The 13,840-nt window shown below is 43.2% G+C and overlaps 1 protein-coding gene across 1 annotated transcript; it reads left to right on the forward strand.

Moving 5' to 3' along the window:
* The first annotated feature begins 10,060 nt into the window (after nucleotides 1–10,060).
* Nucleotides 10,061–12,519, forward strand: LOC116978571 (protocadherin gamma-C5-like). Its single transcript, XM_033029804.1, has one exon. It carries the CDS (start codon nucleotides 10,075–10,077, stop codon nucleotides 12,454–12,456), a length of 2,382 nt encoding a protein of 793 aa, XP_032885695.1. The 5' UTR covers nucleotides 10,061–10,074; the 3' UTR covers nucleotides 12,457–12,519.
* The last annotated feature ends 1,321 nt before the right edge of the window (nucleotides 12,520–13,840 follow it).

Here is a 13,840-nt window from a genome sequence, read left to right on the forward strand (position 1 = left end):
TGTCAATTTTGTGTGCGGCCATTTTATTTCTCCCCGGAAATATGAATCTGTGCGAGTTAAATATTTAAAAAACCATTCCTTTGTTGCATTTTTTCTCTATCGCTTAAATGGGAGTACAATTGTCAAAAATATAATTTTCCTGCAACTGGAATGAAAACATTTTGAAATTGCATATTTTATTTCTAAAGGCAGTCCTTCTGTCGCGGGATAATGTACATAAACGTGTTGCCATTTAGTTTATTACGCAAAGTGTCTGGGTGCCTGCATCCACTACGTATTAATAAAGGAACATTGCGTTGATTAATTTGCTGATTGCGCACCGACGCGTTCTATGAGAATTGTTGATAGTTCGTGATACAAATAATACATATAACAATAATCAGCAGGTGAAGGAAAAATTAAGCTCATATATTTGAAAAATAAGCGATGGCAGATGCTGAAATTGGAGCACAACTGCCTGGAGGAAATCGATGAGTCAGGCAGCAACTGTGGAGCCAGATGACGTTTGGTGTCGAGTCCTTATTGACGACAGGAGAAGAACCTTGTTGGTAGAAACAGAAGAGGGGAAGGCTCAGAACAAACTATATTAAGTGGTAGTTGGATCCAGTTGAGGGGGGAATTTGTGGCAGTGATTTATGTAGAGGATAGCATTGGTTGAGGAAAACTGGCCGAATCTCCGTTCTTAGATGAATCGGAATGTCCGTTTGTCATCCTGATGCGGAATTGGCATGCAAAGCGACGTAATCCAAGGTAAAAATGAACATTGCCGAACAATTTGCAAGTTATGGAGAGCATGTTTGGTGAGATTGAACCACTAAGCATGTTGGGCTGCATATGTGGGGAAAAGTAGCATTCTACTTTGAGAAACGGTCAGTTTGGCACACTGATGAAAAAGTGAAACCCATTTAGTTTGGAAGTAGCGGAACAGGTAAGTATGAATGGAATACATGTATTGTGTCTGAAAGGGAGGAGGAAAATGAGCGAAAATAGTAGCAGGCGTAACTGAGGTTTAAATTGTGCTTTTTGCTCTGTGTAAGGTACTTCTAACATGCCCAGCAATCATGAATGGATACTTTCTTAGTATCTTCTCACTATCCACCCTCTTGGATGGAACAAGAACGGGGTTTCCCAATGTATCTTCCACTCACAGGCTTTCACATTCAATGCAACTTGCACACATTCAAACACAATTCCGTCACTGAGTACAGATTCCTCTTCCCTGCCTGTTTAGCAGTTCAAACGTATTATTCATTTAGCAATGTCTGTGCTAGTTATCTGACCTTACTGGCAACGCACCATACTTTGGCAGTTTGCCATGAAACCAGAAAACGAGTATCGTTCGTTCTTTTACCAATTCCCTTCCACCGTACGGAACAAAATATTTTCCCGGCGAAGCAGCGATCTGCTTGCCCTTAAGTATTTGGTCTTCCCAAAGTGGTAACACCGTATTGAAGACACTGCAAGAGGATTGCGTCATTGGTTTGGATAGCACGTGCGTACAGTCTGCAGGCATTAAACTGATTTTTTTTCGTTTGCTTAACTGTTTCATTCACATTTCCACACTTGCTAACCCATTTGTCTCTGATTTCCAGCAATGTTGGAACACATTCCAAACCAAAGGCGCACACTTGAAGAAAAAAAAGCAGCACCTCGTCGTCCAAATGGACAAGTTGCAATCTTCGAGAACTCGCCACACTTGTCTGATATCATTTCGGTTTAGTATTTCATTCTTGTTTGGGGAGATGTAGATCATAGCAACAAACCATTCAGCACATCGCATCTACGTTTACCTGTGCAAATTCCACCCTCGCGTAAATTCCATATTCATCAATTTCCTACATATGCACATTTCCATTCAGTGACGTTTAAATACTTACCTCTTCCTGTCTCTACCACCTATACTGCAATCTCAATCCACATGCCATATTCCCTTTTTCTGAAATGATTAGCCATCTGGTCCACTCTCACCGCACTCCATCTGATCTTAAAACTTATCTTCTAGTTTTGGACCGCCCTACCATTGGAAATGGCTATTGGCCATCTACCCTATCTGAGCCGCTCATGATTCTATATATATCTAACATTGGCACCGGCCTATACAATCTCCCCTAATGACGTAAACCTTCCCATCCTGGTAACATTCTTTGAAGTGTGGCCTGCCGCCTTTTTGGCCCAACCCACTCATTTATAATGTGTGTAAATCAATATAGAATTTGAATGGCTGTGTCTCGGCATAATGCCAGGGATTTTATAATTGACAGGTTCGTTCCAGGCATTCTTGTGATTTCAAGGCTGGTGCTGTATTGGGTTAATAAATTCAAATAGATACAATTGTGGATTTGTGCAACCTGCAGTACGTGGTGGCCTATATATTCAAATCCAGCCATATTGGCCATACACCACAGAAGCATAATTTGTCCCAACAGCCCCTCCAACCACTGTATATATTTATTTGGTCTTACCATCAGAGAGATTCCTACATTTTCCTTCCCATCCTCGCTCTTACTGAAAAATAACGTCGTTGCATTATTTTATAGTTCCGGTAAAGGAGCCAAGGCCAGAAACGTTAATTGTATTTCTTTCGTCGGGTGATATTTGAATCGGTGAGTGTTTTCAGCATTTCCAGCATTGTTGCACATGAAACGCCGTTGGCTGCTTTACAGTTTGTTGCTTATCTAAATAGCGATAGAAGCGTGCTTCTTGTTTGATGGAAAGAACGATTCGTAATCTCACCTGTGGATTTTCTTGTTGATTTGGAAGTTTTGTGCAGGTTTAATCACAATGATTCGGTTGATATTATTCTTATTATAATTTGATTTTAGCTAGTTTCGCGTGGTGCGTTCATTGTAAATCGTTTATGTTTTGATGAAATATAACAAGATGAAACCCAGGGCTAACCTGATAATTATGTCCAATTGACATCAGATTAACCATATGTGGCATCAGAAATATTCAGAATATTTTCAACCTATGGTGAACATAACCAATGCCATATTTGTGATTAACATCATGTCTTCTACAACTGAAAGATGTGTCCCATTCACACTTTGTCGGGATCATGTACGATGTTGAGCATCCGCAGTTTACTGTAATAGCAGAAATGAAACTCGAATTGTTTTGAATACAAGACAAGTACTTTGGGCCATCTTGTCAGCTTTCAATGAAAAGGCATTTTACACAATAAATGTGGTACCAAGAATTTAGTGTTATCTAGGGCGCATTACATACGAGGAAAATAAATATGGATTAATAGGTAATTGTGTCCTTCAGTTGGAAATTGCTGTAACGAAACAATAATCGAGTTCGGTATTACAACTGCGCATGCCCAGGTCATGGATCATTCGGGATAAACATTTTCGCCAGCTGAGCGACTGTGTGTGTACGGACCAGCGTATGCATTTCAATGGGATTTATAAATAAATGTATCCACCAAATATGTCAGCAGTATGCCACCGCGTACTGCAGGTTGCACAAATCCACAATTGTATCTATTTGAATTATTAGCCCAACACAGCACCAGCCTTGAAATCACAAGAATGCCTGGAATGAACCTGTCAATTATAAAATCCCTGGCATTAGCCTGAGTCACAGCCATTCAAATTCGGTATTGATTTACACAAATTACAAGTTGTGTGGTCAACCAATTGCATTCCTATCAAGACAACCTTCCTGGATTGAAGGAAACGAGGAGAATGTGCTGGGTGAAAAGTTCAGATTGGATTCGAACAGGCTGGTTAAACTTTCGAGATGTGTTGGCTTAAATAAAGATGCTGTCGCTTTAACCTCTGGGGTTGGTTCCAGTCTGTCAGGCTACACAGTTGGGAGCCAAAGCTGGGTGACCGGGCGGTGATAATTATAAGAATTTGCAGCCATTTGAACCACTGCCAAATTAGAGGCTTCACTCAGTAGTGGGTCGCAGCTCACCAGCTAATGGGACCTGTTCTTGCTCTCTTCGAAGGAGGCGCCATCCTCCCCAGCGAGTGGGCAAATGCGGAGCCAACCCGTAATATGAGTGGGAGCATTTTCTCACTCAGACTTTATCGACAGTTGGGGTGGGGGATCTGGGAGAGAGAGGGAGAGAGAGCTGGCGAGGCCGGTTTAATAATGACCCATCAAAATCCGCCCTTCGGCCACTGGGTAACCTGTGGTGATCTGATCTGCCCGATCCTAATGCAGAACCTCCACAAAACCTTCAAGTTCGAGTTCAAGTTCGCGTTGATTGTCACTTAACCAAATACGGTACAATAAAATTACTATAGTTACCATACAATCATACCAAGTGAAAAGAAAACAATACACGCATAAAATAAATTTAACATAAACACCCACCAAGGTGGAATCAACATTCCTGATTGTGATGGAAGGCAATAAAGTTCAGTCATCTTCCTCGTTGTTCACCCGTGGTCGGGGCCTTTGAACCCTTTGCGCTTGCTGTTGCTGATGGTCCGATGTCGAAGCCCTCCCATCGCGATGATTGAAACGTCGGTGTCGGGACGGATTGGAACACTCGAGCTCCCGAGTCGGCCACTTCTTACCGAAGACCGTGGGGTTCACGGTGTTGAAGTCCACAGGCCCCATGGTCGGAGCTCTTCTTCTGGCGATCCACGGCTCCGCGATGTTAACTCCGCGCCGCGGCTTGAAACTCTGGCCAGGTCTCCAGGAAAGGCCGCGCCACTCCACGTTGTCATGCCGCAAAAGGGGCGCGGAGATGCAACACGGAGAAAATCGCATCTTCATCGAGGAAAGAGACTGAAAAAAAGTATCCTCCTATTCCCCCCCCAGCCCCCACATAATCTAACCAAGAAACATTGAAACGAACTATTAGATCATACTTAAAACAATAAAAACAGTAGAAAGGACACACAGACTGTTGGCAAGGTTGCGCTACGGTGGCGCCACCCGGTGGAAGTGAGCTTCGGGTAACACTTGCACAAAGAGCCTCTGTTAACAAGGGCTGGCAAACTGTGCTGGTTAACTTGTACTGGGCGAGATGGCTGGGGGAAACGCACCGCAACCACCGCAAACTTGGAACAGCACAGACCCTCCACTCAATCTATCCAATACTGAAGGGCAGGCATTTCGCAGTTAAATGTCTTATATCGGATTGGCGGCTCCTTCGCAGGGCCAACCCTGTACTCAGTTTTCCTCGGAGATTAATCTTTGCCTTAACGGTACATTCACACCACCTGTAGGTAAAGCATCAGCCCACATCACACTATTACAGTCGCTGCCTGCCTCAGATTAAATATATTTTTACACATAAATTATGAATAAGGATAAGAAAATATTTCAAACACAAGTAATATTTTGTTATTCCAGTGGCAAACACATTAAGGATCAATGACAATAATAAATTCTTTAACTTTTTTAATATCTCACATTTGCAGATTAATGAACTGAACTAGAACCGGGACTGTGTAAGTAGTGTCTTAACAGCAGAACAAGAAAGGAAGCTATTGAGTTGAAGGGATTCTAGATTAACCGTTTGAAATGGCGTTGGTAATTGTGAGGAGAGGCCTTCTGCTTGTCACTGGATAATATGCACAAATGTTGTGCTACTTGGTCAATTACGCAAATGATCTGGGTACCTGGATTGAATGACAATGCAAAATTGCGTTGAAATGATTTCTGGTTGCTAAGCAATGCGTTCCACCTGAATTGTTGATAATAGTAGTAATAATATGTGTATATATAATAATATACTGCGGATGCTGCAAGTCTCGATTAATACCACTTCGGTAAAAGACGAGATGGCAGCTGGTGAAATCCTGTACAAGAAATTAACTTACTGTAAAAACTCAGCCCAGTCAGACAGCAGCTGCGGAGAGCAGTCAGACGATGTTTGGTCTTGAGCCATTGACTACAGAGAGGGAGGTGAGGTTGTGTGTGTGTGTGGGGGGGGGGGGGGGGGGGGGGGGGGGGGGGATGTTGGCTGAAAACGGCGAGAGAAAAGTTTGGGGCAGATGCTCGCAAGTGACAGTTGGAACCAATTGAGGATGGGACATTTTGGCAGTTACATGGTAAATGGTAGGGAATTGAAGAATGCAGGTGAACAGAGGTATCTGGGAATAACTGTGCACAGTTCCCTGAAAGTGGAATCTCATGTAGATAGGGTGGTAAAGAAAGCTTTTGATGTGCTGGCCTTTATAAATCAGAGCATTGAGTATAGAAGTTGGGATGCAATGTTAAAATTATACAAGGCATTGGTGAGGCCAATTCTGGAGTATGGGGTACAATTTTGGTCGCCTAATTATAGGAAGGATGTCAACAAAATATAGAGAGTACAGAGGAGATTTACTAGAATGTTGCCTGGGTTTCAGCAACTAAGTTACAGAGAAAGGTTGAACAAGTTAGGGCTTTATTCTTTGGGGCGCAGAAGGTTAAGGAGGGACTTGATAGAGGTCTTTAAATTGATGAGAGGGATAGACAGAGTTGACGTGGATAAGCTTTTCCCACTGAGAGTAGGGAAGATTCAAACAAGGGGACATGACTTGAGAATTAAGGGACAGATGTTTAGGGGTAACATGAGGGGGAACTTCTTTACTCAGAGAGTGGTGGCTGTGTGGAATGAGCTTCCAGTGAAGGTGGTGGAGGCAGGTTCGTTTTTATCATTTAAAAATAAATTGGATAGTTATATGGACGGGAAAGGAATGGAGGGTTATGGTCTGAGCGCAGGTATATGGGACTAGGGGAGAATACGTGTTTGGCACGGACTAGAAGGGTCGAGATGGCCTGTTTCCGTGGTGTAATTGTTATATGGTTATATGGTTATATGATTTGTGTGGGGAATACGGGCAGTTGAGGAGGAATTGTTGAATCACCAATCTTGGATGGAAGGGATGTCCCAGATGCCACCCTGGTTCGGTCATTGTAAAACGTTTGTGATGTGATGTAATATAAAAATATAAATAGTAAAATGCATGAGAATGGCGTCCAATTGACAACCAATGAAGCCGTTGTGGCTTCAAAAACCTTCAGAAATTTTTCACCCAATGGTGAACATGACCAATGCATTGAGTTTAAATTACATTCTATCCTCTACGACATGAAGAACGTACTATTCAGACTTTGCCGTGATCATATACGACGTTGAACACCCAATGCCAACTCCAGTAGTGGAAATAAACTTCGAATGTCTGAATACATTACAAGTATTTTAAACCACCTTGTTAACGTTCATTGAAAAGGGTATTTTACACGGTAAACGTGGCACCAAGAGATTAGTGTTAATTAGGACGCAGTTTAAATGAGAACAAATCTGCCGAATAATGCGCAATTGAGTCACTTAGTTGCAAATTGCAGGCACGAAGCCAGTCGGAAAAGGAACAATGAAAGAGAGAATGTCAAATTAAATATGAATTGGAAAATTCACAAAATTTCCTGTGCTACACCTCACACCGACAGCTATTTTCTATGCTTCCAACAACATCCGTCGGGGTGTGCTGGACGATGTGCTTGCGAAGCTGCTGCAAGCAAGATTTACATTGTAGCAGAACCTCACCCCCTTGCCTATGCATGCACGTGTCAATAAACCTGGCTGGACTTGGACGTGACGGTACATTTCTCCAACAATGACTTCCTTTCAACAGGAATTTGGTTCCACAATTGGCCAATTGAAAGCTTTACGATGATGTTGCCAGATCTGGACGGTCAGAGATATAGGGAGTGATGGGGTGGGCTGGGACTTTATCCCTTGGAGCGCACGGAGATGAGGGATGATGAATAGGCATGAATGGATCGTGTAGATGCACATGTTTATGAAAGAACTACAGATGCTGGAAAAACGAAGGTAGATGCACATAGTCCCTTTCCCAGAGTAGGAGAATCGAGGACCAGAGGACACAGGTTTAAAGTGAAGGGGAAAAGATAAGAGGAATATGGAGACTAACGTTTTCACACAAAGGATGGTTGGGTGTATGGAATAAGCTGCCAGCGGAGGTAATTGAGGCAGGGACTAGCCTAACGTTTAAGAAACAGCTAGACAGGTACATGGATAGAACAGGTTTGGAGGGATATGGACCAAACGCGGGCGGATGGGATTAGTGCAGCTGGGACATGTTGGCCGGTGTGAGCAAGTTGTGCCGAAGAGACTGTCTCCACGTTGTATCAGTCTATGTCTCTATCTTGACTCTATTATGTTCCCGAATCCATTCTGCAATATATAGAAAGTGACAAAGAAATACTCAACATGACGTCCTTTGATCGCTAAAGAGGTCATAAGGTCATAAGGAATACGAATAGAATTAGGCAATTCGGCCCATCAAGTCTACTTCGCCATTCAATCATGGGTAGTCCACCACTCTCTCCTAATAACATTCTCCTGCCTTCTCCCCCTAACATCTGCACATGACTAATCAAGAATCTATATAACCATGCCTTAAAAATATCCACTGACCTGGCCTATACAGCCTTCCGTAACAAAGAATACGATAGACTCACCACCCTCTGAAGCAAGAAATTTCTCCTCATCTCCATTCTAAAATATGTCCTTTAATTCTGAGGCGATCACCTCTAGTTCTAGACTCTCCCACTAATGGAAACATCCTCTCCACATCCACTTTATCGAGCAACTGTCCATATGGTGCCAGCGCAATAACCTGGCCCTCAACACCAGCAAAACCAAGGAACTGATTTGTGGACTTTGGAAGGAGTAGGAGTAGGATTTATATCAACGGGTCGATGGTTGAAAGGGTCAAGAGCTTCAACTTCCTGGGCGTGTACATCTCTGAAGATCGTTCCTGGTCCGAGAACACTAATACAATTATCAAGAAAGCTCATCAGCGCCTCTACTTCCTGAGAAGATTGCGGAGAGCCGGTTTGTCAAGGAGGACTCTCTCTAACTTCTACATGTGCACAGTAGAGAGCATGCTGACCGGTTGCATCGTGGCCTGGTTCGGCAACTTGAGCGCCCTGGAGAGGAAAAGACTACAACAAGTAGTAAACACTGCCCAGTCCATCATCGGCTCTGACATTCCTTGCATCGAGGGGATTTATCGCAGCCGCTTCCTCAAAAAGGCTGGCAGTATCATCAAAGACCCACACCATCCTGGCCACACACTCATCTGCCTGCTACCTTCAGGTACAGGAGCCTGAAGACTGCAACAACCAGGTTCAGGAATAGCTACTTCCCCACAGCCATCAGGCTATTAAACCTGGCTCGGACAAAACTCTGATTATTATTAACCCATTATATGTTATTTGCACTTGATCAGTTGATTTATTCATGTGTGTATATATTTATATTATGGTATATGGACATACGTATCTGTCTTGTAGTAAATGCCTACTATGTTCTGTGTGGAGCAAAGCAAGAATTCCATTGTCCTATATAGGGACACATGACAATAAACTCACTTGAACTTGAACTTTTCCAAGCCTTTCACTATTCTGTATATTTCAACGTGATGCCCCCTCATTCTTTCACTGGTCCAATTTGCTTGAAAATTATTTTTGTTGGAAAGGGCGTAATCATGTCAAAGAAGGGAAATTATGTCATCGTTATATAAATATAATGTACAACAGTAAGTGCTCCAAAATCAGTTAACAAAGACTATATATCCGATATACTATGCTTCATCATAGATATACTGATGCCATCTACTTATTCGCTATTGCATTTTACCTGACCAACAGAACGAGTTTCCGCTCTGGGGATAACCCACTCCAGACGTGATTGCTGCGACTGTTAAGATAAATGCAAAATAAACTCCTGCAAACTTATTTTTAAAGTGGGCGTTTAATACACCATTAAATGTGCAGGTTGCAGCACAGCTTTAAAAATTGCAGCTGCAGTTGTTGAAAAGAACTGGTCGTGTCGCTGTCTACCAATGAGAAGCTCAAGCACACAGATGGATCCATTGCCCCTCCCACATCCCAGAATAAAAACGTCATACGCGACGAGAGAGGCGAGCAGTGCCTGCGTTTCCATTGCCGAAACAGGCTGAGGACGATAGATTTCCCGTCTGTTTGAATTCGGGATTGGAAATCTATAAGATTTTTTATCTGGTGCGTGGACCATTTGCACGGATTACCCGAGGAGAGGCCTGGTCTGAGACTTTGACAGGGTGCGGAACAATGGCGTGCCTACCGAGGTTTGCCTTCACTGCGTTTGCTTGCATATTTGTGATATGTCGACCGGGTCTAATCTCCGGGCAAATTCGTTATTCTATTCCCGAGGAAATGAAGCAAGGGGCATTTGTTGCGAATATCGCTGTGGATTTGGGCCTGAACGTACGGCAATTGTCAGCTCGCAAATTCCGATTGGGCTCTGATGACGGTGGGCGGTACATGAAGGTCAGTTTGGACAATGGAATCTTGTCTATTCGTGAAAGAATCGACCGGGAACGTATTTGTGGACAGACTGATAAATGTACTATACCTTTCGAAACCATACTGGCAAACCCTTTGGAGATGTATCACGGGGAATTGGAGATTCTTGATGTAAATGACAATTCTCCCACTTTCCCGCAGAGCAGCATTGTCTTGCAGATATCGGAAGCCAGTGCACCCGGTGTACGTTTCCGACTCGAGGGCGCGGATGATCCCGACTTTGGTACAAATACCGTGGCCGCTTACACAATCAGTTCCAGTGAGTACTTTAGTCTAAAAACACAGAGGGCCGAAGACGGCATTATAATTGCCGATTTGCTGTTAGAGAAGTTGTTGGACCGAGAGCAGCAATCATCCCTTCAACTCTTGCTTACTGGGATTGATGGCGGAACCCCACAGAGATCAGCCACAGCTCAGATTCTCATTACTGTGCTGGACTTCAACGATAATCCACCTGTGTTCGATCATAATATTTACAGAGGTAGCGCAAATGAGAACGCGCCGCGGGGTACGTTGGTGCTGAAAATCCAAGCAAATGATTTGGACGAAGGACTGAATGCGGAGTTAACATATCGTTTCCATGATGCTACTTTGCGAAGAGTGCAACATTTATTCAGTTTGGATCCACGCACTGGGGAGATTATAGTTAAAGGGCCTGTAGATTTTGAAGAAGTAAACAGCTATTCTCTCGATATTCAAGCCCAGGACCACGGTTCACCTGCAATGACGGGGCACTGCAAAGTAGTGATCAAAGTGATTGACGCGAATGACAATGCACCTGAGATAAGGGTAACATCAGCTTCCAACAAAATCCAGGAGAATACTCCACCAGGAAGTTTCATATCCCTGATTTATGTGATCGATCGCGATTCCGAAACGAACGGTCAAGTGCGTTGCGAGATACAAAAGAACGTCCCATTTCGACTGCAAAAGACATCGAACCACTATAAATTAGTCACCAGTGAAACGTTGGACCGTGAAGCGATCTCTGAGTATAACATTCTTATTTCAGCCTGGGACTTGGGTTCACCGTCACTATCAACAAATAAAACCATCGATATTTCAATTTCGGACATTAATGATAACGCACCACAGTTCGGTGAGACATCCTACAACGTATATGTAATGGAGAATAACGCGGCGGGTGCGTCCCTTTCCACAATAACTGCAATGGATCCTGATCTGGATCTAAATTCCCATGTTTCCTACTCTTTTCTCGATAATCATATCCAAAACTTGCCAGTGTCCACTTACCTTACTATTAACTCAATGAACGGTACTATTTACGCGCTGCGTTCCTTTGACCATGAGGAACTCAAGAACTTCCAAATCCATGTTCAAGCCCGTGACACCGGGGTGCCTCCGTTGAGCAGCAGCGCCACGGTGAATGTGATCATCCTGGATCAAAATGACAACGCGCCGGTAATTGTTTCACCTTCAGAACAAATTGACTCAGCAACAGTGGAGGTCGTGCCCCAGACTGCGGGTCAAGGGTACTTGGTCACCAAGATAATGGCAACTGATGCCGATTCTGGTCAGAACGCACGGCTCTTTTATCAGATGGTGAAAACTACCGCACCCGGGTTGTGTAACATTGGTCAACATTCCGGAGAAGTCAGAACAGCGCGCAATATTTTGCAGTCAGATAATGCTTTACAAACTCTAGTCATCTTGGTTAAGGACAATGGGCAGCCAAGCCTGTCCAGCACAGTTAGAATCAACATTAGATTGTTGTGGAACAGCACTGAAGGAATCAGCGAAAGCAGCAGCTTGGTGAAAAATCCGGGATATTTCTCAGATCCAAATGTTTACTTAATCATCATTTTCAGTTGCACTTCCGTTGCCTTTCTTCTGATTATCCTTCTGTTGATTGGGATCAAGTGTAAACAGGACAGAAGTATTATCCAAGGGTATAACACCCCCAGTTACTGTTACAATCGTGGAGAGTTGCACGGTACGTTTAATGGAAGACCTGCCATGGAGGAAACGTTACGCTATCCTGGGACAGGCCGGGTTGTCCGCGTGCCGGAACCACATCAATACTCGGTCTGCCTGTCTCCAGAGTCAGCGAAAAGTGATTTTCTCTTCTTGAAGCCATGCGGCGCTCCCACGTCTCAGGCGCAATGATGCGTAAACCTAAGGAAGGGGCATCTTATTTGGGGTCATTTTAATATCAAGGAATGTGAATCATTCGTGAGTGAAATATTTAGGAAAATATAATTTTGGTCAATTTTTACGCTTTCGTTTCAATACTGCATTTATTGTTATGGTTAAAATATATCACTTTCAGTAAATAAAGTCCCATCGTCTGAGAGTCGGATCTGTCAAATCTGAAAGTCTTATTGCCTATCATTGAACGACGGACAAATATACACTGCTATAGGATCAATTACATTATGGATGCTGAATCCATTTACTTGCTTACGAGAAAAAGTTCGTAAGCGCTGATATGTACAGAGCACGTAAATAAATAACACATTTAAATGACGGGAATTAAAATATAAAATGAACCAGAAATACGAGAGACTTCGGATCCTAGAATATTGTACAAAATAAAACGAGCTATCGGGGAAATTCGTCAGGTGGGCCACCAAGTGAGCTTGGATATGGACAGATAACGTTTCTGGTAGACACTCTTTCTCCAATCTGGACTAGTGGAGTATTAACTGGTAGAACGAGGTGAACGTAAGTGGTGAGGCAAGTGGAATCCAGCAAAAGAAGCGTTGGTTGGCAGATGCAAAACAACGGATTGCAGGAGTTAATAGGTGAAAAAGAATGAGATGATGGAATCCGATAAGAAGGGGAAATGAGAAAAAATATATATAAGTATAGGCAAGCAGGGTTCCAGGGTGGTTGTCTGCAGAGGCTGGGTTTAAAAAAAAATAGTAAGTATGTAAGTAAGTATTTTTTATTTATATAGCACTTTTAAATCAAATCACGTTGAAGCCAAAGTGCTTTGCAGAGAATAAATTACATTTCCATACATCCATATGAAATAAAAAAGAACAAAGACACAGTACACTATAGGATTCAACATGAAACGTCTCCCCACAGCAGAAACCACTGTGAGGGAAGGCACCAAAAAGTCCAGTTCTCCTCCTCCTCATAGTCCACCCGAGGCCGGGGCCTATTTGTGGCCTCCTCAGCCAGTCCTTTGTTTTCAGGCCCTCTTGCCGGGATGCAGTGGTGGATGACGAGCAGAAGGAAGATCTGGAAGAGCGGAAAGACGAGTAGACGATGAGTGGAAATAAAATATGTATGCAAGAGCAGCCGTGTAGATCCACAGGAGAAGGCGGTGGATGGGCGGTAATCTATACTTGGAAAATTCAATGTTCATGCCTTTGGGTTGTAGACCACGTAAGCTCAATATATGAGTGCTTGTATTTCAGTTTGTATGTGGCCTCTCTGAGTATGGAGAAACAATGAGGACAGAGAAATCTGCATTGGAATGTGAATTGAAGATGTTGTAATCAGGAGTTCCAGAAGGCTCTGGTGGTCTAACTACAACTGT

The sequence above is a fragment of the Amblyraja radiata genome, chromosome 11 (genome assembly GCF_010909765.2).
Source record: "Amblyraja radiata isolate CabotCenter1 chromosome 11, sAmbRad1.1.pri, whole genome shotgun sequence".
In the NCBI taxonomy this organism is placed as follows: Eukaryota; Metazoa; Chordata; class Chondrichthyes; order Rajiformes; family Rajidae; genus Amblyraja; species Amblyraja radiata.